This window comes from Aptenodytes forsteri, unplaced genomic scaffold (assembly GCF_000699145.1).
Source record: "Aptenodytes forsteri isolate BGI_AS27 unplaced genomic scaffold, ASM69914v1 Scaffold224, whole genome shotgun sequence".
Taxonomy (NCBI): Eukaryota; Metazoa; Chordata; class Aves; order Sphenisciformes; family Spheniscidae; genus Aptenodytes; species Aptenodytes forsteri.
In genome coordinates this window covers 1,705,889-1,732,915 of record NW_008794879.1, presented here as the reverse complement: position 1 = coordinate 1,732,915, position 27,027 = coordinate 1,705,889, and the positions used below count along the sequence as shown (strand labels likewise).

Below are 27,027 nucleotides of genomic sequence, written 5' to 3'. Positions count from 1 at the left end.
TAAACATTGGAACAGGCTGCCCAGGGAAGTGGTTGAGTCACCATCCCTGGAAGTATTTAAAAGACATGTAGATGAGGCGCTTAGGGACATGGTTTAGTGGGCATGGTGGTGTTGGGTTGACAGTTGGACTCGATCATCTTAGAGGTCTCTTCTAACCTTAATGATTCTATGACCCATTTCCCTTCACAGAGGTTATAATTAAGAACCTTATAACCTCTGGAAGTGTTGCTAGGGCACACTTGCAAGTGGTGAGAGAATTCTTAATCAATCAGCTTCAGATATCTCATTAAGGTACATATTCTTCCCAGCTGCACTTAAAAGGGGTGGGGGGCAAGGGAAGGAGGGGAGGGAGAGTGCGCGTGCATCCTTCCCACCACAAACATTGAGTTTCTGCTTTAAACTGCATTCTGTGGGAGCCTGTCTCTTCACTGATTATAAATGGAGCCTAAAGGGAGACTGTACCACTAGCTTTGGGGGTTGTCCCCCTCCAACCTGTCTTCTGCAAAAAGAAATTCCAAAAAGAACAGATACAGACACTTCCTTGAGTTAAATGACAAGAAAAAAAAATTAAATGTGGCTCTGAACACAGAGAGCATTCCCACATTAAACTTATATTTGGAGACATTGTTGACTTAGGAATTAAGGGTATATCGAAACAGAATTAAATATATCAGTTGCTAATTATCTTTTTGACAGAAATGAAAGCTGGCTTACAGTACGCCTATAATCTCTGCTTCTTGCTTGCAGAAAAACATTCACATGACAGGCTTCCACCCTTACCAGAAAAAAAAAAACCTAAAAGGCTGCTCGTGAATATGTGCTCCCTTCTCTTGCAAAGGAACAAGACAGTAGCAGAAAGATGATATTGTACACTGAAAACTAGCTTCCATTACTCCACCAGTCAAACAAGCTTGTACTGTAGAAGAATTCAGAGCAAACATAACTGTACTACTGCAGGGAGTCAAAATCAATTCTCAAAAATCAGGTTTGTTTACTTAGATTACAGCACTAAGTAGTCTGTGCTCTAATTTAATTGGTTATTCCATTTTGCAGTGTTGTATCAAACACAAGGCATTCAAACTGTACTAGTTGCAGAAAGTCTAGTGGCTCCTATTGTTTGAATGTGCTATTCAGTAATGGAACAAACACAGCTTGCTCGTATAAACATCAATAAAATTGTACTTTAAACCAATGCTGTAGTCTGAATGCCAAAGCGATAAATCCAGAGGAAAAAGTCAGAAATGAAGCTGAACAATGTATTTCCTTCCTTTCCCAAGCGAGGTACAACCACACTGAATGGAAGGGGGAAAAAACCAAAAAGGGTGTCAGTTTTCTCCCATCCCTCAGACAGTCAACAACTTATTCTGTAATTGCCAAAACTGACATGTGTGTATCAAAGAATTTACTGTTTAAATTTCTGTTCTGTTACTGGTATTCCTGTATGACTTGACATTGAACTATTCTTGTTTCTTGATTAGGAAATTTCATTCCCGCAAAACTTTGGCAACAGAATTATTTTCTATTCTGTTTTCCATTTTCAATAAAGGCCGTTTTATCTTCAAAACATCTTCTTCTTCAGCATGAAATACTAGTGTGTACCCAGTTTAAACTCTGGCTATATAAAGTGTTCAGTTGTACATCAGGAAAGAGATATGTCTTTGCTTTTTTTGTTTTTTAACCACAACATAAAACTGCAGTTAAGGCAGCAGAGCAGTGAGATGTAGGCTTTTTGTTGCCCAAGGGAAAACATAAAATGCTATGTATGCTGATGTATTCTATGCCCCAGAAATTTTAACCCCAAAGAAGTAACAACATGTTTCTCTACTAAACACAGTAGACAAAGATCTGGTCAGCTGTAATACCCAGAATGCTTGCTGAATGCTTCCTACTTTGCAAGTCCCCCACGTCTAACATTTCCCTTTTTCTATGCTGTGCATTGCTCAATCTCTCAAGTCAGACAACCTGCCCTGAAACCAAGAATATAACAACATCCCTGTGAATTTACACATTTGTTTTAAACTGGTACAGCAACAGGAAAAATATTCTTAATAAGACTGCATTTTTGCAGTTATCAGGAAGTGAACTGATGAATAAAAAAAAAAAAAAAGAAAGCTGAGCCATATATTCTTGTTTATTCCCCATACAGAACAGCATCCAATTCAAAGTTAACAATTGCATGATTTTCTGAGTATCTCTTTCAATAGTGGTTAGGAGGGCTGTATCATTTGCAGTTATCAGGAAGGTAACTGTAGAAAAAAAAAAAAAAAAAATGAAAGCTGAGCCATATATTCTTGTTTATTCCCCATACAGAACAGCATCCAATTCAAAGTTAACAATTGCATGATTTTCTGAGTATCTCTTTCAATAGTGGTTAGGAGGGCTGTATCAGGCCTACACTAACCTATATCAGGCCCTCCTAACCACTGTTCCACAAAGTAGAACTACCTGCACATTACATTTTGGTTTGGTTTTTTAACTTATTTCCCCTACTAGACTGGCTCCTTTACGCAGTTCATGATACCAAGACCTTGTACAAGTGGTGACTATTACACCATATGATATCAGAGGCAAAGAGCAACCATGTTTAGCAACAAGAATATAATTCAGCTCATTATCATGACTTGTGAGGTAGTAAGATAACCCAATTACCATTTCTCATGGTGCTTCTTAAAATATGAAGGGAAATCTATATAATCAAGTCACGTAGAAGTATGTTGCCTACATTTTAAATCTAGTGACGAATAGAAGTGCACAGATTGAAAGTGTTCCTACAAGCCAGACTATAAATGATGGATTGACTGATAGACATTTGAACAACTAGATTACTAACAGTGTTTACTCACATATAAAGAAGAACAGTTGGCAAAGTATAGGATTACTTTCCTGTTTACAAAATAAGAGTTAATATATCACATTTGTGCCTTTTAGTACTCTTCATGAAAAGGGAAGTGGTACATAAAAATGTATACAAAAAGCTGGAGTATAAATCTCTTTTAAACAAAAAAATAATCAGTCTTTAGTTCTCATTTACATGGATATATGAAAAACAGGAAGGAATGACATCAGCAAGAAACTGAAATTTGACCTGATGTTCTTCCAACCTCAATCATATAAAGAAGTTACTAGATTGTGCAGATTCTTTTTTTTTATTCACACTTGCTAAGCCTTAGTATCTGCCAATTTGGTGGAAGACATAAAAAAATTTATTCCTCAAGCTCCATGAGAGAGTTACAGAAGCTGCTGCTCCGCTTTCAATCAGCCGAAATGCTATTATAACAAACAGTTCTTGTTTTGTTGTTCTCCAAATTTAACAGCCAAGACTTAGCGATAGGACGAGAGGAAATGGCCTCAAGTTGCGCCAGGGAAGGTTTAGACGGGACGTGAGGAAAAATTTCTTTACTGAAAGAGTGGTTAAACATTGGAACAGGCTGCCCAGGGAAGTGGTTGAGTCACCATCCCTGGAAGTATTTAAAAGACATGTAGATGAGGCGCTTAGGGACATGGTTTAGTGGGCATGGTGGTGTTGGGTTGACAGTTGGACTCGATCATCTTAGAGGTCTTTTCCAACCTTAATGATTCTATGATTCTATGACTTCAATATTCCTTAGAAAAAAGCCACAGAAATATTTGAGAGAAAAATAAAACCTTGTATCCAGATGTTCACTTGCAACTCCATATGCTTCTTTGAAAAGTTCATTTAAATTAACTGCTCTACAAGCAGCAGAACTAACAAAGCTTTTTTAGGAATCACGTCTTTTATTCACCAGCCAGTCAATATATTCTCCTCAGTGTACCCACATTTTTGCTGGCAGCCCTGGTAGACAAAACATTCTAAAGCAGCCCAGACTTGCACACAGCTGGCCAGGCAGCAGAGACCACGCTGACAGGTCTGCTGGCCAAGTCACAACATATACAGCAACAGTATTCTCCATCCTTGTCCCAGGCAGCGCTTATCTTTGTGTCCCTTCTATTCAGCCAGTGATGTTGACAAGCCTGTAAGTACTAGAGCATTTCACAGTTGTAGCCCTTTCCCAGGTGCTCAGAAGGGTTTTTGGTGGTTTTATAGGAAACATGAACTAACAGACAAACCATCACTATTTTGTGACCCCAAGCAGTCAGGCTGGAAATGGCAATTTAGAAAGGCACATATATCATTCTCTCAACAAAACTGGTCAGAAACTACACTAATATCTGCATGTAAAACTATGTTCTTCAGGTTTTATAAACCAAAATGCTCCTCAGCCGTAGCACTGTAAATTCTACTGCCTTAAGGTATGCAGAGAAAGTACCAGAATACCAAGTGATACAAATGACCCAGCAAATAGACCGTGGTTAAAAAACATGCTGAGTACAAACAACACAGAAAAAACACTACTTCCTCTCCTAAAGCTCAGTAGTTGTGCAGAGCTGACAAAGTAAAAGGAAACAACACTTTGCTATTTTTATTTAAATAAATTGCTTATTATTGTGCTATTTTTATGCAGCTGCTTCTCAGAGCTCTTTTTTTTTAACGCTACTTTCACACTTTGCATTTAAAAAAATCTTTCATTCAACATTTGAAAAACAAAGAGAGGTAATTGATGCATAAAATTTACTTTAATATTTTCCTTTTAAGTTATTGAAACCTATTTACAAACTAAAAATGTCTTTTCTTCGCTAAACTGTGCAGGACTACAACAACATAAAAAACAAGTAAGTGTAATTAAAATGGTCTAAAATTCAAAACACTGTACTTTAAAGCAAGGTCTTAATCTAGAAATATGCTACTATTTAGATACAGTATTGTATTAAGAACTGAAATACAGATTCACAGACAAACAAAGTCAGTCAAATACCTTTAGCCTCCAATTATCTCCTACTTCTGTTTTGATCCTGTTCAGCCAATTTTCATCAAAGTAAGCTGGATCTCTGAAACACAAAAAATGTAGAGTATTCATTAAAAACACGTTACAGAAACTGTGAGGATACCTTAGTGATTAAGCCCCTATCTCAGGCTGAGGTTACTTAAATGACTACCTCTGTACCCAACACATGGCCTGCATATAGTAGTTCAGAATCCTGTTACTACTCACTTTTCCAAGACCTTGCACCCTGTTGACAGCATGGCTTCATTTGTGTGCCGTGAGTAGCCAATACTTTTGAGAAAGCTGCTGTATTTGGAATGCATTTTGCCAGTTTCTCCCTCTGTAAATTCTTCTTCCTCTAATTCATCAGCCAGTGCTGGAGCAGTATTTGCTTGCATTGCTTGAAAGTGTTACAAAATATGTTTCCACATATTACGGATCCCTACTGCTATACACTGCTTACAACTATTCAACTTCAAGATGGGAAGCTTGAGACCAAACAACCGTATGTTGACTTCATACTGTGAGAAGAGTTAAAAAGTATCACTGAAGTTAAGTATTTACTACTGAGAACACACTTTACTATTATTTCATCTACCAAACACTATCAGTTTTTGCAAATCTCTTTTCACAGTAACCCTAGACAAACCTTTTTGTGAACACCTTTCCTTAAAAGTTTTTCTATCTTCTGCACTTTTGATGAGGCAATCAAGATAAAGAACAGAACACCTACTGCTTGTAGAGTATAATTACATTTCTATAAACTTCTTCCCTCTCTTCCTTTTTCTTGCAAGCACCTCCCATAAGTTGCTTCTTCAAGACAACTCCCAAGACTCTTTTGCCCCCAAATTCCAAGATCATCTAAAAGGCTAACATTTTCTACTGTTCACTTAAATCAAATTTTCCTTATATCATACAGAATTTTGAAAATGCTATGATCAGAACTAAGGAGAGAGAATGCACTACAAATAATTGGTTTTAAAGGAGTAGGTCAACATAATATAAGGAAAGGCTCATATTTCATCCAGCATATGAAGTTAATATAGTCAGGGGAAAAAAGAAACACCTTTCTTTTTTTGTAAGCATAAGGCTCTTAAGAGTCAGTGTGGTAGGCCAGGTCAGAGTTTCACGGGAAATATTCTAATTTCTGGACTTACGCTGCTGCATTTGCCACCGAGTACTATTAGATTTACTGCTGTATCCTTTACAGATAGAATGGTTCTGGACTGAGCTCTTTTTTTAACGGCAAGATGCCATGAGATCTTTCGGTAAAAGCTCAAGAAAACTATGAATGTGTCTGGAGATTCAAATGACATCTGTATCATATATGCTGTAAACCAGCAATTACATCAGTACTAATATTAGGGCACAGACTCTATAGCCACACTTTGTACCTGATGCACAGTATCTCCTATACTCCATCTTCCCCACAATGTCTTCTTCACAATGCATCAAGGTCTGCAAGTAGCCCATGATACAATACACAGCAACGGAGAGAGATCACAAACAGCAATGTTTCTCTACTGACACATTCCAATTGCTATTTTTACACATTCTTTTACAGATTCTGGTGAAGATTACGGCATATTTCCTCTCCTCTGCATGACATCTGCAAACATATAGCTGGAAGAACAGCTTTAATTACTAGTTAAGTTGATGACTCCAAATTACTCCCATTCAAAAACAGTGCAGTTCTAGCACAAATGACAGAATCTTAAACTATGAAACAGAAAAAGCAATGTCTTAACCAGAGTTTCATGTGGTTTTGAAATAGACGTTTTCAAATAGCTTTCAAATGGCCTCTCTGCCCTCAGAAGATAGGTAGACCTAAGAATGAAATTGATTCGAATACATACAAGATCTACTAGAGATGAAGGCGGCTCACATTCAGCTTTTACATGAAACCAATGGCTCTCCTTGCAGAAAGTCTTGATTTGCCTAACTTCCACTCAACCACAACAAAATCATCTGCACAGTAACGAGGAAAAAAAAAAAAAAAAAGAGAGTTCAAGCCCCATGTAGTCCCACTTGATTCCATTTGAGGTGTGGAGTCCAAAAAGCACCCTAGTATCTTTCAGACGGGTCTTCTGGGAATTGCCAAGTAAGCTTTGCTTACAACATACTCACAACTATGAAGTGTTTATGCAGCTGAGTGAGAAAGCAGATATGCCTAATTACCTGTGCTTCACCAGCAAAAAAGACCAACAGGACTTTCTAAAGGACTGTATCTTATCATTTTAAGGATTGCACTTGGTCACTAACATCTTCAGCTGCTTCAAGGCTGCAGTGCCATGAATATGCCAATTCTTAACTTACCATTTTCATTGTAGATAATGACTCTAAGAAGCAACATGGGTAAGCATAAACAACTGCCCACAAGCAGAATTATATTTGGACTGACTGGATGGCTAATATTGCATACCCAATTTTCAACAATAAGGGCATCAGCTGAGGAAGAGTAACACGATTTCAGGGTCAGATCCAACTCATTCCACTCTGGAAGTCTGTACTTCAATAGCAACTAAGCAGCTTTTCTCAGTGACTACTGCAATAAAAGTAACACATGGACCAGCAACTGGCCTTCACTGTCTTGATGGAAGTCTTGGGCTACCTACATCTTTATATATGTCATCAGACATATATAAGGAACATCCCTGAGAATTAAATCTAAACTCAGTGTGGTAGTCCTCTCCCACAGATCCCATTCATTTTTTCTTTTTAAGTATACAAACCTCATGGAAGTATCCAAGGGTCCAGCAGCTGATAAGCAATCCACTCTAAATCATCAACATGTAACAGTGGTCAGAACAGTACCAACAATTCTCTTTACAGCACCTCCATGCAGATTACACAATAATTAGTAGCATATTGCAAAAACACTTTGCCAGGAATACAACAAGCAGAAAAGCAACAGGTTGGGTATCAACAGCAAGCAAATCTAGAATGATCATCCTTTCCTCATCCATAAATTACCTCAGAATCATTCCTAGTGTACCATTATAATTTCATTTCTGTCCTCGAAAGACCAGTTAAGGTTCAGAATTAATACCAACAGCAATGCTTTCTCTCTCTATCAAACTAATGGAAATCGAATCTGAAAAAAAAATTTCCATCAGAATTTCTACAAATACATTTTAAAAGGGGTGTCCAGACATTGGGTCATTCACAGCCCTTGCTGCGAATAAGTCTCCCTCTTATCATGATTCAATCATACTCAGAGTTCTTTAACTCCCTTAGTCCATGTCATTTTGAAAGATGCTGTCATTTCTCACAGCGTTTGAAAAAGCATCACCTAAGCAAATATGAAAATGTGTGGTTGAGAACTGAGCAGCTGTGATTACAAAACCTACCAGCTCATTTTGAAGAGGTACTGCACTAAACAAGGGCAGCAGATAACTGAATGGAGCATCATCATTACCATGAGATGACTTGTTTGAACCAAGCATTTTGAATTCAGTAAGCTCCTGAGCCTAGATCCAAACTTGGACAATCTCTTGCACTGGGTAACTTTCCAGGTTTATAAAGGTATTTCTGTATCAGTTGATTGCTGCCTAGTATCTGAATAGTACTGCAGATAACTGGGACTTTTCTTCAGAGCACAAGATACTTATGCAGTTCTTAATGCTGTATCACTTCATGTGATGTTGTTTTCAGCAGTGCTCATTTATACCATCTCCATCTTATTCTGTATGCAAATTTTCCTTTATTTAAGCAATCATCTCTCCACATCATACATGCCAAGAGACAGAAATATTCTTCTGAAGAAAACCAACCCACAGAGCATGTAGTATAACTCATGATTATTACTCATTTTAACAGTGGTACAGTAAGCTGCTTTAAGAAATGTCTGTTTACAAAAATTTCCCTCCCCCAGCGATATACAAAAGCAAGGTTTTTGTGTTCTGCATGTGTCAAAACATACACAGCACGCTGCAATGTATAATATAAGAAATGAATAATTCATTAAGTGGGGCACAATGCACAGATGACAAATGAAAATATATACCATCTCTTACATTTACCAAGGCCGGTATGACAGACAAAGAAAGAATTAAAACAAGAGGGACACCTGGTACTAAACAGTCTCCAGAGTGGGATGAAAGGATGGTAGCACAAAACAGGGAATCATGCTGTTCTAGGGATACCAATGGACAGTGAAAACACAAGTAACATCAGTGAAGGCTACAAAAAAATGTGAAGAAAAAGAGGATGTAATTCGGAAGCAAGCTATGGTACTTCTATCTGCTCTAAACAGCATAAGCTACATGATTTTAGGCAGACAGTCTACTCAGACAGTTCAAATATTTTCTTTTTCTTCCAATCTTTACTCCTAGAGTACAGCACTCTGTAAAATAATCAACACTGATTGTGTACAGGCATCTTATCTTACTGTATTTCATACCAATTCTAGTCAGAGGGACCAGTAACCTACACATCTGAACAGAAACGAACAGTGAATCTTACAGAATAATACAAAAAATTACACAAAAAAAGAGAAGCTAAAGCACAGGCTGAATTTCTTCCTCCGAGATAACATAGTTAGCACTGGAGAATTCCATTCAATGGTACTTTAACCTGAAATTCAAAGATAATGGTTTTATGATAAAAAGAAAGTGTGTTTTATGGATTTACCAACACCTGTTTATTAACAACTGAATCTGTAAGCCAAATGCTCATGCTTGAATTCGTGGCATTGCTGAAAGACTGCCAAAGCTTGTCCAGCCCTCAGATTATTACTCCTTCTGCTCTCCCACCTGGGCACCAGCTATACAGCTAGGGAGACCTGGAAAGTACCAAGTGTGATTACGTGGCTCTGGAAGCTATGGTCAAGGCCCAAGTGGTGTTCTCCCCAGTCACACCAGTTAGCAGGAAGGGCTTGAGGAGCAGACAGATCCCGCAGGTCAACAACCAGCTGTGAACTGGTGTTGGCAGCAGGGTCTTGGTTTCTATGACCACAGAACCCTCTTTGAGAATCAAGGACTGCTTGGAACAGATGGAACCCACCTGACTATGGTGGGCAGAAGCATCTTTGCCAACAGGCTGGCCAACCTGGTAAGAACAGTTTTAAACAAGGAACAATAGAGAAGGGAAAATACAACCAAACATCAAGCAACAAAGTAGTGGACTCTGTTGGCAAGCAAAGCGTGTGGGACAACATGAACAAGAGATACCTCATAGTCAACAAAACAGGGCTGAAGTGGGGTCACCCCAAGCATATGCACAAAAAGAAGGAAAGGCCTATGGAAAAACATTACAGGGAAAGCTCTCATTCTTGGGAATCAACAAGACTGGATGCACATGTGAAGTGCCTGTGCGCTAATGCATGGAGAACAAACAGGAGGAAACAGAGCTCTGTGTGTAGTTACAAGGCCACAGTCTCATTGGGATCATGAAGACATGGTAGGATGGCTCCCATGACAAGGTTGCTGCCATGAATGAATACTGGCTCTTTAGGAAGAACAAGCTGGGAGGGCAGTGACAGGGAGATGCCCTTCATGTGAGAGAGCTGCCTTGGGATGGATGATGAGCCAGCTGAGAGATTATGGATCAGGATGACTAGGCAGACGAACATAGGTGGCATTGTTATAGGTGCCCGCTACAGACCACCTGATCAGGATAACATCATCATGGACAAACTGATGAAGCATGGCCTGGGTAAGTGGATAGTGACATGGGTTGAAAAGTGGCTGAACTGCAAGCTCAAAGGGTTACGAGCAGCAGCATGAAGTCCAGCTGGAGGCCAATCCACTAGCCGCATACCCAAGGGGTCAATACTATTAAATGTCCTTAACAGTGACCTAGATGATGGAACAGAGTGGAAGTTTTCAGGTAATACAAAACTGGAAGGAGTGTTTGATACACCTGATAGTTATGCTGCTATTTGGAAGGACCTTGACAGGCTGGAGAAATGGGCTGACAAGAACCTTATGCCTTTCAGTAAACGTAAGTGCAAACCCCATGCACCAGTATATGCTGGGGGCCAACTGGTTGGAAAGCAGCTTTGCAGAGACGCAGCTTGGTAGAAACCAAGCTGAACACATTCCAGCAATGTGTCCTTGTAGCAAAGAAGGCCAACCACATCCTGGGCTGCACTGGGAATAGCACTGCCAGCAGGCCAAAGGAGGTACTACTCAGCTCTGGTGAGACCACATCTGAAGTGCTGCGTCCTGGGCTCCCCAGTATGAGAGAGACGTGGACATACAAGGAAGCTCAGCAAAGGGCAAATAAGATGATTAACAGACTGGAGCATCTGTCATACAAGGTGAGACTGAGCAAGCTGTGTTTGTTTAGCCTTAAGAAGAGAAGGCTCAGTGGGATCTTATCAATCCTGTGTATAAATACCTGATAGCTCCTTCTTCTTTATACCCTCACATAATCTTCTCAGTGGTGTTCAGTGAACAGACAAGAGGCACAGGGCACAAATTGAAAGACAAGTACTTCCATCTGGACATAAAGAAAAAAATGCCCCCTTCTTTTTTGTTGTTTTTTTGTTTGTTTGTTTGTTTGTTTGTTTTTTAAACTGTGAGGGCAATTGAATATTGCAACAGGTAGCCCAGAGGTGCTGTGAAGTCTCCATCCTTCCGTATACTCAAAATCTGACTGGACACAATCCTGGGGCAACTTGCTACAGCAGACTCTGCTTTGAGCAGGTGAGTTGGATTAAACACTCCAGAGGTGCCTTCCAACCTCAACTATTCTACAATTCTTTGATGCAAACCAGAACAACTCTACAAGAAAGCTGTTCATATTTATTCTGTACCTGTCCAGTCTTCATTCTAAACGAATTACATAGAAAACATTTTATTCTGCATTTACACTCAATATAGTACCCTCTTCATGTTAAAAGGAATAAAGCATATCTTTTTTAAAAAAAATAGGTCTGCAAGAAGTGGCATACTTAATTTGGACTGCTGACTTTGGTAAATGTTGCTTAAGTTTCTAATGAATGATAAAAAGTTGTGTTTCTGTGGAAATAGGTAATTCTGCATATAGCTACATTTCAGATGCATACCTGTAGTCCCCAGAAACACCCTAGATGTTGAACTAATGCATTTTATCCTATTTGATCTTAAAGTTCAAAAGAACAAAAACATTATCTAGTGTAACAGCTATTATTCCTTCACTTACTTTCAAGAATGTAGTATCTTTGCAAACAACTAAATTGTCAGCTCCATTCAGTTTATCACAGAAGTTTTATTGCATGAAACTAATTCTAACTTTACTGATATACTGACTGTCGTTTCAAACAATGACCTTGCACTGGTTCCAACTTTTTAAAAAGTTTGAATTTGTAAGCTTAGTTTTAATCCAACTTGCTTTCCAGTAAGCTCACACTTGAATAAATACCTCCTTAAAACAAAACTTTTTTTTTTTTGCATTTAAGATAATTATCTGAAAACTATAGAGATAAAACCATATTAGTCATGTTCCAGATTAAAGTACTGTCTAAGCATAGGAAAAGCCACATCTTTATGGAATACCAGCCAAGCTTGAAATAAAATACACTTAAATACAGAAAAACGTACAGATAATAGAACTGTGTGTATTTAATTCGTTAAATAAACAATTTCTTACATTTTTTGAAGAACCTGGGCCATCACAACCCCATTCGTTAAATCTTCCACGGTCTGGCATGGTGCCTCAACATTAAACGTCTGGATCTGTGGGAGAAAGGAAAAGGTTATCTTCTTTTACTTCAATATCAAGAGATTTTCAAAAGTAAAAAAAAAAATGCTACCAAACAGTAAATAGAACAGAGTAAGCCCCACACATTTAGTGTACATGTTAGGAATTATGAAGCTTTAGATTTATAGGTAATTCTGCATATAGCTACATTTCAGACGCACACCTGTAGCCCCCAGAAACTACTGCCAGGGCTTAGCATCTTTGTTTTCGCAAACTTGTAAACTTTGCTACAAATAACAGCAGTACATTCTCCAAAAGGCAAATTTTCCACAGCATTTTCTAATTTGGAAAGTCACTGGGCCTTCTGTTCTTCCATTCAAGTACTTCTGGAGCGTATATTCAAGCACACTGCCAATGAACATAAGAAACTCAGCATTTAGGAGTAACACTGATCACACAAAACTCTCATAGGCTCCCCACAACCAGAAGATCAAACGTAGAGGGACATACATACTCCAAACTTAACTATTCCCTACTATCAGATGGAAGAGGAGAGCACAATGCTGCTAAATCCTAACAGGTCTATGCACTACTAGTGTTCTGAATATTTCAGGGTGGTTTATTAACACAGTGACAGACAGTAAGGCCCATATAATGGCAAGCCTCTGGTCTTCAGATGGAAGCTAAGATTCAAAAAAGCTGCTCTTCTGAAGGGGAATGGCAAGGACCATAGGACTGAGCTGTTTGATGACAGAATTACTTATGACTAAGGATGAGTTAGTCTGTAACAAATTCACCTCCACAGACTGCACACTGAACACCCTTTACTGAGACCAACCTAAGGTTAATTTTCTTAGGATGCTGTGTAATATTCCAGATTACAGAGGAGCAAGAATAATCTCTTAACAAAAAAACACCCATCAATACACATAATTTCTGTATGGCTTCTATTCATCAACTCCATTTTCATGCATATAGCATACAGGCTATCTGAAACCCTCCCCCTACCCTATCAGCAAATGTATAAATACACAAAGCAAAGCTCTTTTCTCCCTTCCTCCCTTGGTGTGGAAAAAAGCCTTTCTGCTTCAGCACAGTCTCTTCAACTGGCCTAAGGTATTTGATCATTTACTTTAAATGAACATTATTTTTAAAGGATTTGGATGAGTTCTGTGAAGATAGTTTTGATGACGTCATTTGAAGGGTATCTGCCTAATGCTCTCTGCTATTATCCTCCTCCTAGGGGAAGCCTGGACTTATTTGTAGGAAGCACTACTTGTATGCACCAGGGATAAGAAAACCTACAAGAAAGCTTGCAGCTTCAGGCTACATAAATGTTAGCTATATCAACCATTTTTTTCAGAACGTAATGTAATGTACAACCATTCATGCTTTAGTGGCGTTTGAAACATTAATGCTGGTCCAAGCCATTTCCCAATAAAAGTCCTTTTTTGAAGGGAAGGCTCTCAAAAAGTAGAGAGCACAATATCCAGATTCTCATAATACCTTTGGAGTGTCATGTAAGCACTCTAGCAATGCCATTTAACATTAATTTGGAGAACAAGCATCTAGGTGAATGTTCCTTTCTTTCCTTTACTCTGGAAGAAAAGAAACTAGCACTCAATTAGGATAAAAACCAGCAGTGATGTCCATGAAGAGCCAAAAAAATGACCTCTCAGAGCATGTTTGCTGAGCAAGTTCAACAGTGACCGACAAGGAGCCATGAATGATGTCCATGTTCCAAGAGTACAAGAACAAATTACTGTGTGGCATACAAAACAGACAGAAGTGACTTCTACACTTCAGATTCAGTAGATTTTCCTATGGCTTGGTCTGAGCTACCCAGAAAACACAGCTCCTCACTTCTTCTCCAGAGAATCAAGAAGCCACCATAGATTGCCAGGACACTAGGTGAAAATCAGGGTGGGTAGGAAAAAAAACCCCACACATGAAAACCACCATGTAACAGGATATAACATCAGATTACTATTTCGCCGGAAAATTGAATTTACCTACAGTCTCTGAATTGCAGCAATACTGTCGAAGGAATACAGAGACAATTCTGAGTCTGAATCCACAAACTCAGCAACACATTAAACAGGAAATAATACTTTCTAGCAAAAAAAGCTGCAACGACATCATGGATGCTTATGCTTGAAGAAGTTCAAGATGCTATAAGGATAAAATTCTCAAGCATAGACAATGAAAACTTGTTTCTAATTTTGCATATTATACCTTTAAATAATGAAAATTTAAATCACTGCTGCACAATAGGCAAATCAAAAAATCACTTAAAAACTACTACTATTATGATTTTTCAAAAATAGTCAAAAGTTAAATGCTCTTTTCAAGAGCATATCGAGGAGGTCTTCAAACAGACTGCAAACTAATCAGATTTTTTAAAATTCATTTTGAGTCTTGATATATGAAACACCTCCTTGACTAAATAAAAGCATACATAGCAGATAACACTACAATGATGAAAGAAGAAAGGTTGCTAAGCCTATTTCCATGACACAAAAACCCAAGATGCATACTCTGCTATTTTGTAACTAATTTTATCATCATACTTCCCCAATACTTTATACACAAGAAAAGGTCAAAACTGTCATTAAGGCTCAGGTAACCAGTCTAAACTCTTTTTTCCCCCCCACAATCACACATGCAAGACTGCCATTGAGGACAATAATGCTTTCATAGTCAGATGACAAAGAACAGAAAGAAAGACTAAAACTAATTATATGACTTGTTTCTTCACATACATTTAAATTTTGTAATAAATTTCTTTGCTTGCATAGGAAAGGAATACACTGCATAATATTTCAATTAAGGTGTCAAATTTATTCAGCTCTTAAAACAAAGGAACTATATCCTTTTCATATCCTTCAGAGATATGAAAGTAACAAATTTTCTTCAAAAAAAACCTACATAAAATAGCTTTACAAATTTATGTCAAAGTTAAACTCCTACACCATTCTCAGATAGTTCTACAAAATGCTAAACCACTCTAAGAAACAGTAGAGTTCAGTTTCCAGAAGGGAGAAGAATGATAAGAATGTGGCAATACAGAAGCAGAGTCCAGCTGTGGAGACAAAGAAGCAAATATTTTTTTGAGTGTGCCTCTAAACAACTATTCAACAACAGCTGTTAAAACACTGCCCTTCCTATGCATTGTGATGTGTTTCCTCCTGGAAGACTTCTCTCTCATCCTGCTGGAACTGTTTCTACTTCTGGAGTGTTTGCAATACTGTCCCCATCATTAGTTCCCCAAAGCTGTAAATTAATTCCTGTTCCCTGTTATGATTCTTTTTTTTCCACTTCTTGTACCCCTATATGGAGCCTTGACATCATGCTTGAGGGACAGGGTGCCATCCAGAGGAACCTGGACAAGCTCAAGAAGTGGGCCTGTGTGAACTTCATGAAGTTCAACAAGGCCAAGTGCAAGGTCCTGCACCTGGGTCGGGGCAACCCCCGGTATCAATACAGGCTGGAGGATGAAGGGATTGAGAGCAGCCCTGCTGAGAAGGACTTGGGGGTACTGGAAGTGTGGCCAGCAGGTCAAGGGAGGTGATTCTGCTCTGGTGAGACCCCACCTGGAATACTGCGTCCAGCTCTGGAGTCCTCAGCACAAGAAAGTCACGGACCAGCTGGAGCGGGTCCAGAGGAGGGCCACAAAAACGATCAGGGGGATGGAACATCTCTCCTATTAGGACAGGTTGAGTGTTGGGGTTGTTCAGCCTGGCAAAGTGAAGGCTCTGGAGAGACCTTACTGCAACCTTTCAGTACTTAAAGGGGGCTTTATGAGAAAGATGGGGACAGACTTTTTAGTAGGGCCTGTTGCGACAGGACAAGGGGTAACGGTTTTAAACTAAAAGAGGATAGATTTAGACTAGATATAAGGAAGAAATTTTTTATGCTGAGGGTGGTGAAACACTGGCACAGGTTGCCCAGAGAGGTGGTGGATGCCCCATCTCTGGAAACATTCAAGGTCAGGTTGGACGGGGCTCTGAGCAACCTGATCTAGTTGAAGATGTCCCTGCTCATTGCAGGGGGGTTGGACTAGATGATCTTTAAAGGTCCCAAACCATTCTATGGTTCTATGATTCAATCAGACAAGAGTCTGGGGGAAAAAGGGAAAAAAAACACCAACCACTTGCCCCAGTAGGCCTCACACCTTCCATCAACTATCGTGTAATGAGAGAAAAGGGTTCTTTTATTTCATTTTATTAAATATTAATCCAGACCTCTGATTCACATGGCCATGAACATGAGCTGTCAATTTTTATACAAAACTTAAAATAAGGAGTAGCAGGTGACTGTTTCAATGTGAAGGAGGCTATCACTGGGGACTAAATAATTGCTGCAGCAAGTCAGAACCTTACAAAATCCGAGCTACAGTTCCGGATTACATGTATGACTAGTGAGGATTTGTTAGCTACTAAGGATAGGAGGCAGAAATGTATTTCATTAAAAATACTCATGATATGAAGGTCAGAGAACTGGACATTCAGTTCTCAAAGACAGTAGCTGAGGACCAGGCTAAAAGTTGTGATGGGGAATCTAGCATCCCATGAAGCTGGAGGAAAACAACAACAAAAAAACCAAACCAAACCAAAAAGCTCTCCAGCACCTTTCCCTTCTCAACACTAAGAGTTAATGAAAGACCTGCTCTTTGCACAGTGATTATATACACAGCTTGGGTTTTATTGCTGGTGCAGTTGCGTAATAGACCTTTTATGTATTCTTTTGTAATAATACCTGAAATCTTTATTAGAGGTTCTTAGCAGATAAAACACTGTGTGACTGGTTACCTTATGCACAAACACAACAAAAGGTAACGCTCCGTTTCCAATTAGTTATTTATCAAAGCAAAGTACTCCCCAACCTATAAATGATCCTTTAGAATTACTTACCCATTATTTCCCTACATTTTTGGAACTGACTATGCAAGCTTACAACTAGCTGCCATGTTTAGCCTAGAACAATCCTGTATCACCACAGAAGAAACAGATCACACAGCTAAGACAGGGAGAAGTGGCTAAAAGGAGTAAGAACAAGAAAGGAACCAGCCTCACTGGGTTGGATGCAAATCACTACTCAAGCTATTAGCAAGAACGCTTGAAAGAGCAAACTGGCAGAGAAGATTAAGGAGGGTTGGATACTTCTGTCCTCACACATTTGCCCAATATTACCTACAAGATCTGCAAGAATCCCACTAAAATAAATTTTACTCAGCTTCAATGCCTGGAGGAAACCAGACCATTAATTTTTTTCAGGATGGTAAGCTAATTATATGATACAGAAAGTTGTTTGTCCTCAGATGCCAAATTCTTGTATTGAGCCAGACCTGTCATAATGAGAATTGAATTCCTATCCTATAAACAGATCTGTGCTTCTGGACAACTTTAAGGCTTCTTCATCCATTTTTCTCCTCCCAGTTCATAGCACTGCTATCTTCTGCTTGGATAGCCATGCCACAAGCTATTTTTTCATGCTTTCCAAGACAGCAGCAGACTGCATGAAACAAACAAAGGGGATCCAGGCTCTCCAACAAGCAACAGTTTTATTCCAGGATTTGCATTTCCGTATGTTTTCACTGATTTTTAGGTTCTCAGATTTTCCTTATTAAAATCTCAAGAGTTACTCTGCAATCCAGCCGTAATGTTAGGCACTCAATTTGCCAAACAATGAAATGGCAAGGTCTTTACATTACTGGCCAGGGTGGGGATTCTTTCAGGGAGGAGGAATTGAATGTTATTTTTATTAATTTCCTTCTGATTTTATATATACTGTGTTCGACCTCAATCAAAGTATTTCATTCATAGTTTAAATTTTCCAAAGATTAAATATTTCCTTTGCACACAGTGCAGAAAGTAGAAGAGATACCTTGACTAAAGCTTACTTACTAAAGGACTGTGAGATGAGAGAGCCATGACAGCATAAACCAATTATTACTGCACTACCTTGGCATTGCCACTAAATTGCTGCTAACTGAGGTGTTCAAGTATGACACATTATTAAGATACAATGAACAGTCTCAAGTCTGAATGGTGTTTGGTTTAACCATTTCAGAAACATCCATGAGAAGACAAGCTAATCTACCAACTGCTGGGGAGAAAATGAATGTATTGCTGTTTTCAGTTGAAAGCCAGATAAGCCAGCTGATGAAAAAGAATAGTATACAGCATTTGTGACGAAGATAAAATGCAAATATGATACGTAATAGGAAAGCCTAACGCAGCACCATAAACCAACAGTTCTTTCCAATTTTCATCTACTTAATCATGTTTTATTTAAAAGTAATATTTACCATTGATGCTTTCTCTTCTTTTCTCACAATACAAGCTATTAATAAGTGCAAAACTGCCAAACATTACGTCAATACACCCACATTTATAGGATACATACATTCACACTCCACCAAGCACCAATGAACTTTAGAAACCCCAAAAAGTGCCTTTTAAGACTAGAAACATCCTCTCATGGAAGAAAACACAAATGGCAAGGTTCACAGGAGGTGAACCACTGGCTTCCTCTGCTGATCAGAGTGCAAAAATTCCCATCCCTACTACCCAGAGTTGACAGAATAACATAATTAAAGTGATGTCACATTAAACATAGGATAGGATAAGTAGGATATCTTCTGTCTTCAGCACTCTCTCACTCACAGAACCCTAGATGAGAATGCAACCCAGAGAATTGGGATGCATGAAGTTTCACCAAAGGAGGATAATGGAACTGTTCTCTAGAAGTAGGTGTTAAGTACAAATATCAGAACAGTGCTCAATGAACAAAAGAGCAAAATTCTTTTTATCCTGAATGAAGACTGCTAGGCTACTAGAAACCTGAATAGCACCAGGCAAATGTGCCCAAATTGATCCATACTAAGATAAAGGACAGGCAACAAGGCATAGCTTCTATTTGATGGCATAAGGCAAAGCAAAGTCCATTAACTTCTTGGCTAGTGGTTAGCCAGAAAAACTTTGCGTACTAGTAGTCCAAATTTATACATATTTCTAATATTACTTAAACAAAACAAAAAAAGGTGAACATAGATGACAGCTTTCCCCTTGCAAAATACAGAAAAAGAAGAATAACTATTTAAAGCCCACAACTCCACCCTCTTGCAGCTATAATTTAGATGAAAAGTACTGTCTCTATTGACAGCTGGAATAAAGAACTCTCCCCCAAAGGCACAGAAGATGAATCCAAGAGCACTAAGTTCTACTGAAATATCGTATCACAAACTCTCTGATCAGTGTGGAAACAGTCTTTCACAGGATCACAAGAGTAAGAAAGAATTAGCAGCTAAAAGATAGGATTCAGAGAGAGCTGGCAGTAAGTTTTCATCAGGCTAAGAAATTTCAGACTTATCAGATTCTAGAACTGGTAACACAGATGTGTAGCACACCACTAAGTTTAGCGTATCTTACAGTTCAAGTCTTCTCTATTTCCAGGATTTATATTTCAGCAAATATTTTCCTGAACTTCATGGAGACTCTGTAGATATGCAGAACAAGATTTTTCAGAGGTTGACCGTATTCCAGGATTCCTTAAGAAAGGCAGGAGCCACCATGAAACAGGCTGCCATCTTTTGGCATTGTCCATAAAATAAAATCAGCTAAACCACGCCAGAATGATCCAAGTCCTGCTGTTGTTGTTTTTTTTTCTTCCTAACCACCAAGGGGGCAGTAGAATTGATAAAACAACCATAATCTCTGTTGCAGTTAAACATAAGCTTGTTTCTACTTATTCCTATCCTGAAGGAAAACTATGGATACCTTGCTGCCATGGCAAACAAGTTCACTCAAAGGTTTATCTTATGTAATCCAGGAATGCAGGAAAGGCTGTAACCCATTTAATACTTTGCAACTCTGCAATGAATAAAATACGGATGCTCATTTCCCAGATCTAATGTCCCCAAAACATATATCACATGGCATGTGAACACCCACCTGTTGTTTAGCTTAAGTATCTAAACTTAGCTACCCTGAGAGATTTAGCTCTGAACAGTCAACAGGACTTCCACAGAGGACACAAAGCACTACACTTCCAGCGTAGTGTACGCTTGCAAAGAAGCTTGCAGCTAAATGGCACAAAAGAGCCCTATGAATTCTAGGGCTGAAGCACACTACCATCAGATTTGCAATGCATCTTTTTGTGCAATACTTGCTCCACTACATGCACCACTCCAACAACATTTCCTGTGTGCCCCCTTTGAAAAGCTGCCATCCCTTTGTGGCCCCAGCTAGTCCACTGAAACACAACTCCAGCTCTGTATTCATTCAGAAGCTTCTTCCTGCCACATGCAGGAGTGGCGTGCTGGCTGGACTGCCCCCCACATTTAACCTTAGAGAGCTTTTCCCTCCACCAAAACCTTCCGTGTTGTCTCTTGTTCAGGTACTGAGGTACTAAGTAACTCATAGGACTGACTAAGTCATGCATAGCAAAGTAAGGCAGCGAGGAAAACAGCAATGCATACTCTGCAGGGCAGGAAACCACTACTAGTAAGGAAGGAGTTAATCCCTTTCCCTTTCCTGTGTGGCAGGACCTGCCAGGCTGTCGGCAACAAAAGCCACAAGAAGGACATTACTACCCTCTTCCCCTCACTTCCAGCCACACAATTCCTGCCTTAACCTTGTGCTAGTGTTAGTTGCTGTGTGGCAAATAACCTCGTGTTTTTTTTTTTTTTTTTTTAATTAATGACTAGGACTTGCAAATTAAATTGATTAAGCAATCCTGGACTTAGGCTCTGAAGCTGGAGGCAAACCAAAGTGAGTTAAGTCTTTCTAAACTATCACAGTACTCACGAGTCCTCAGCTCAGCCAAGAAAGCAGATAGCAGCAAGTGCAACGGAGTCCTGGGCCCCTCCTCTTCTCCCTCCCCTGCTCCACAACTTGAAAGTCTGCAATTGCTATACAAAAGTCAAACATATTGCAGCAAAGACTTCTGATGGTCCAGAAAGAACAGAATGTCAGAGTATCATTTTCCAGTTCAAGAGCCTCAAAATGGTCTCACAATAAGAAAGACAAAGATAATTGTGCAAAATTCACAATTTGACTTCGTCTCTTTGTAATAACTGTTTAAGTATTTCAAAAAGAAGATAGAAACAGGTTTTTCTCCTCACCTCCCACCTTGAGATTAACAAGCTAACAGAAAAATTGTTTCCTTTACACTGTTTAAGGTTCACAGTTCTCAGCAGTAAAACCTGTTTCTTCTCCAAGTAACACCTCACAATCCCCCCCAAAAAAATGAGGGGGCAGAACTGGGAGCTGAAATTGAGCACATACTGAATTACACCTAAATGTTTTTTCTTCAGAGAACTAGCAATTGTTATAAATGTACCATTGCTATAGAGCAGCTCTTCAGAAAGGAGTAAATTGAAAAAAGGCAGAATCTGGGACAAGGCCCCAAAGAATGAAAATCTAACACTCTGTCAAGACACACACATGAAGAATAATGTCTGCATTTCCAAATTCTGTGTTCAGCCTTCCTTCCTATTGTTGACCTAAAAGAAGGGGCGAAGAAGAGAGGAATACATACAAACTGTACCTTATTATCTTTAATTACCATATTCATACATTATCAGCCTTATATCACTTGCTCTACAATACGATCTTTAAGATAAGTTCTTCTGCCTCTTCTTGACCTCTCAGCAATAGGTCAAAAATATCCCTATAACCTAATAATGGTGCTAGACACCCCAGCTCCTTCAAACATAGTGAACGATATGCTCAGAATATCACTCTCTTAGACAACTACCCCTAAAAGGGTGGACCAACAAATTCTTTACCATCTCAGTGAGAGGTCATCAAAAATAAAACAGGTTGCTCAACCTACTGGTCTGTCACAGCAGATACAGGGGCTGTGATCTGCCAGATACCTCAACCCATGTTCCATGACTGCTGGCAAGCTCAGTGTTTTTTCCCCTCTGTCTGAGCAGCAACATATTCAAACAGAACTATCTTCTTGACCTGCTGTCACCACCAGCACAATCAACCACTCCTAAAATTGGATGTTTTCTTCAAGAGGTAAGAGATGCTGATGCGATGATATCATCAGAAGAAAATGAAACCCTACAACTTTGCAGTCAGTGATCAAGGATTGAAAGAGTTTAAACAGGCTTAGCAAATCTCCTACAACCTTTGCATCTACAAGAAACCAGAAAAGTACTTAAAACCATAGATGCACAAGGATCAAGAACAGCATAGTCTAAAAAGGAGGCAACTGGACAGTAGGAGAAAACACAGCTTCCCTAGTAAATTCCAGCAGACTTGACCCTCTCCGAAAAGGGTGCCTACAAAGCATTTACAAGCAGCCTTCCTGAGGAATCAAAATCTGTTTCAGCACTTGCTCACATGGTCTCTATATTTCAAACTAACACAGGCAAATTCTTCCAGTTGGGGATAGGCCACCACACAGAAGACAGAGATAGACTGTACTGAGAAGATTTTTCAACCAAAAAGGAGAAAGGTCAAAGGATTGATACCACAAATCTCCAGAATGCTTTTAAAATGGAGGGTGCCGAAACAGGGGCCTCGTACAGTGTTCACAAAATTCTCACTTATCATAAAAGTTTTAACATGTCTACCACAGAAACTATATTTGGCCTTGAGGGTTGGAAGAGAAAGAAAGCAGGCAAGATGCAGCTTGGTGGAGCAGCACATAGCAAAATAAGAGATATTTATCATAATGAAGGAAAGAAAGTTCATGACATTTCCACAGCAATCTGCTACTTATATCAGACAGCAGTGGCCTCTTTGAGGAATCCTGCTGTTTACATACCAATGCTAAGGAATCTTTTCAGTATCACATCTTAGTTCTATGTTAAAGAAGAAAATTTCTCAGATTACATAGCAAAAGCCTATAGCCATCACACCGATTTCAGATATAGACATCTTAAAGTGTAACTGCCACATGCACGTTTGACAGCTCTCCATGTTTTAAGAAATGACTCAGTGATGTATCTGAGTTAAAAGCACTCCTGACACTACACACAAAGCAAAAAAAAAAACCAAACAAAACCCAAACCAAAAAACAAACCCTGCATGTTCATACGAGGACCAGTCATAAGTTTTAAACAGAAAAGATGTTGTGAATCTGTATTAGATATGCTGAAACAATTTTAGTATCATTGCAGGTTTACCTCACAGCCACATTTTTCTAAACTGCTTTGGCTGCAGTGCAGCTTGGATAACTATACCACAGTGCCTAGAATAGTCTCAGAAGAGGCTTCTGGGAGATTTTTGGTAGAGTAATAGTTCTGCAATTACAGTAGGCTGCAAACACTGCTAAAGTATAAACATCAACTTTGAGATGTCAGTAGTTGGGCTCCAGTCCTTCGCTCAGTTTTGCTCGAGTTGCCAGTACCCTGGCTGCCTCAAAATAACGTCATGGTCACCTGCTAAAGTGGTAGGAAGCAAAAGCTCTCCCAGACTTAAAATCCTGAACAAAAATGATTCAGGAACCCACCTGACAATGCTGTCGAAGAGGCAAAAACACCTGAGAATTACACGCCAACCTAGAGCATAACACCAAAAATGGGGGTGTTGGTGAAATACTAAAGAATAAAACAAAGCATATTCACAGGTAAGCAGTTTGCTCCAGCTTAAAGATACCAGAATAGGAATCCCAGGCATGCCAGGTAAAAGGCTTGAGGGATATTCTCATTCATTAAAATCATGAGTTGGCAGAGGGAGGAGCAGTTTCATCTCACCCTACATCCATCGGAGCAAACATTCAGTTTAGGCTGAACAGGTTCTCAGACTTGTGGAAAGCCTTATCTGCTCTACTTAAAACACAGACAAACCAGTTCAAGTACTTCTATATGAATGTGAAGCAAGCAATGTGGGAGGTTAAACCAGTTTTTAAGAACAGCCAGCTCCTCTGGCATAATGGAGAAGACTGGCCATCCCAGGTATGCAATTAAGACAGCTCTGTTCTCCCATCTAATGAACCGTTTCCCAAGAATCATTATGGGACTTGAGAGAAAGCCAGCCAAAAAAAAGCATCTTGTTTATACAGACAGTTTCACCGAGGACTAAAAAACTTCATTGCCTCTTTTGCAAGTTTCATGTATCCTGGAATAAACTGAAACCACCTTTCTTCATTTTTTTTACTGAGTTTGTTTCACACAAAAATCCTGAAATTGTAAAAATAACCGGTAACTCCAGACATTCATCTAAGAAACATGCTGGCTAATTCTAATGCTGTTTAAGAAGGACTTAATAATATTTCTGCTAACCAAAAAAGATGCAGCTAGTTTCTTGATTAGCACAGTATCTGAGGGGGTGCAAAGGTTAGAAATGTAAAGGGATCTGCATGGACCATTACTTCAGACAGGACAAGACTCCACTGGATAGGTACAGTTTCAGGACTGAAGGTTATAAATACTAACTACTGCTCAAACATGACCATATGACTGAGTAATAATTCCTACAGATGGTCAATGCCACAAGACTTTTTCTGTTGCTGCGACTTCTCTCTCTAAGCTTTCCATTTTTATGTCTACTGTTCCAGGACAGCTTCTTGTGCCAAGGTAGTTTTTTTCAATGGTTTAGCTTTTCTAAGAAAGTGCAAATTCTTTTCAAGGGTAACAGTAAAGTTTGCCGCTCAACAAATCAATTGCCTCAACTACCAACCTCAAATGTGGCAAGGAAAAACAAACAAACAAACAAACAAGCAAACAAATCACTAGTTCTTTCCACTATTTTTTTGTTTAATGCAAGAAAATCAGTGATTTTCACTAACACTGAATAGACTTCATAAATACACCTGTCCTCTTCCTCTCCACAAACAAGAACCAGTGACTCTTACTTTATTTTCTATCAAGACTAATCCAACTTCCACTGCATATGAATATGTGCAGAAGTTGATAAAACAATCCTTTCGAACACATATAAACCACTGGTTTGTACTATATTTGGCTGTACAAAGAATTATTTTGGGGAACAGGGAAGTAGCCACTGCCTTCTGACTCTGCATTTTGTGATCTCCCTCGCTAGCTAGCAAACACCTTAACCTTATGAACTTTTAAAAACAACTATTGAAATATTAACACCTCAAAATCAAATTTGAACAGCATACTTAAGTAACAGAATATTGGAATATTTTTAGTTTTGAAATTTTTTCAGACTTGACACAGACTTCTGCACAGATGCTATACTTCACAATTCATTCACAACTTTGTCCTACCTGCGACTGGATAATAGGTAGGATCAACAGTTCAAATCACTCTCAACAGGCCAACACCATATAACAGACAATTCATTTCATTCTGCAGCAGCTTACATGTTTTGAGTGCAGTAGTCTCACATGCAAAGGAAAGAGCTAGTCTGTTGCTTATTTGGAAATCTGGGAAGTTAGGAACGCATTGGGACCGCGACCACTTGCTAGGTAAGCTTTCAAGCTTATGCTTCTCCCATTGGCACAACTGCTTTACTGCCAGAGAGCACAAGAGGAACATATCTAAAACACCTAAAACGAAAACACATGGAATCTAGCAGCATACAGCAGCAGATCTTCCTCCATCACCCCCCAGTAAACCTTCCTCTTTCTCCTAGCACTGAGCCTCTCACTCAGCCTTTCTTTGCCAGGATTCACACACATCAGCTTCCTCATGAATTCTATCAGGAAGAGGACTTTCATTCCCAACACCTGAGAAAGAAAGCATGGGAAGGCAAAAGCAGGACAAGTGGCCAGCCGCAACACTGATGCAAGGATTGGCAGGAATGTGAAGGAAAGAGAAACCGGGGTACTTATTCCAGACCTGTATGAAGCACTGGGGCACACTCTTCCCCAAAACCTCCGCCTTCTGTACTTTCCAGGCCACCTGCTCACATCTAACAATCACTGAATTTCCCTTGCTCATCCCCTTTTGACTTTCACAGAGAAACCTAACCTAACCTGTCATTCCCCAGTAATGTATCAATGCATCACCATCACAGCTTTACCCAGCTCTGGCCTTGCACAGGCTAAACATCTAAAAGAGAAAAATCTCAGGTTCTCTTCAACAATCAGTTGTACTCCAGAGGTTCATATAGTGGGTATTTCCTTGGCAATTTTGCTTATGGAGGGGGGAAAAAAAAAAAAACAGCCCCAAAACGAAATCCAGTGGTTCCAAACAGCTAACCAATAAATCAGCTGCTACAGAAATACAAGTTTCATGGCTATGTTACAGTCACTGCTCAAATTACGGAGTACCTGCAAACGCAAGTTCAATATCCACTACATTTTGGCTGCTCTGTGAATGACAGCACAACCTGAAGATGTTTAAGGACCAAGCTCTGAACATTAAAACGGGAAAAGGTAATTCTTAGGTTGATAATGTATTATCTTCGACTTCACAGGTGAATTTTGGCTCTCGAGGCTCAAGCACTACTTAAAAATACAGAGGAAAGAAAGAGACGAAAAGAAAGTTTCTGGTCAGAAAGCCTGCCGAGCACAGCCGGCAGGTGAGGAAAAGGCGGCACTGACACACCGGAGCCACGCCAGGAAGGGCGCGGGTCGCGGGGGAAGGATCAAAGCTACGGGCAACACCTCGCCCGCCGAGCCCGGG

The 27,027-nt window shown here is 39.4% G+C and overlaps 1 protein-coding gene across 1 annotated transcript in view; it reads right to left on the bottom strand.

Annotated features, from left to right (window-relative positions):
• Nucleotides 1–27,027, bottom strand: part of HOOK3 (hook microtubule tethering protein 3) — a 94,477-nt gene that overhangs the window by 66,052 nt on the left and 1,398 nt on the right. Inside the window, exons 2-3 of the mRNA XM_009274656.2 lie at nucleotides 12,420–12,505; nucleotides 4,836–4,908 (exon numbers count right to left, since the gene is read on the bottom strand). Of these exons, the coding sequence (XP_009272931.1) occupies nucleotides 4,836–4,908; nucleotides 12,420–12,442 (96 nt within the window). The 5' untranslated portion in view covers nucleotides 12,443–12,505. The remainder of the gene's footprint in view (nucleotides 1–4,835; nucleotides 4,909–12,419; nucleotides 12,506–27,027) is intronic.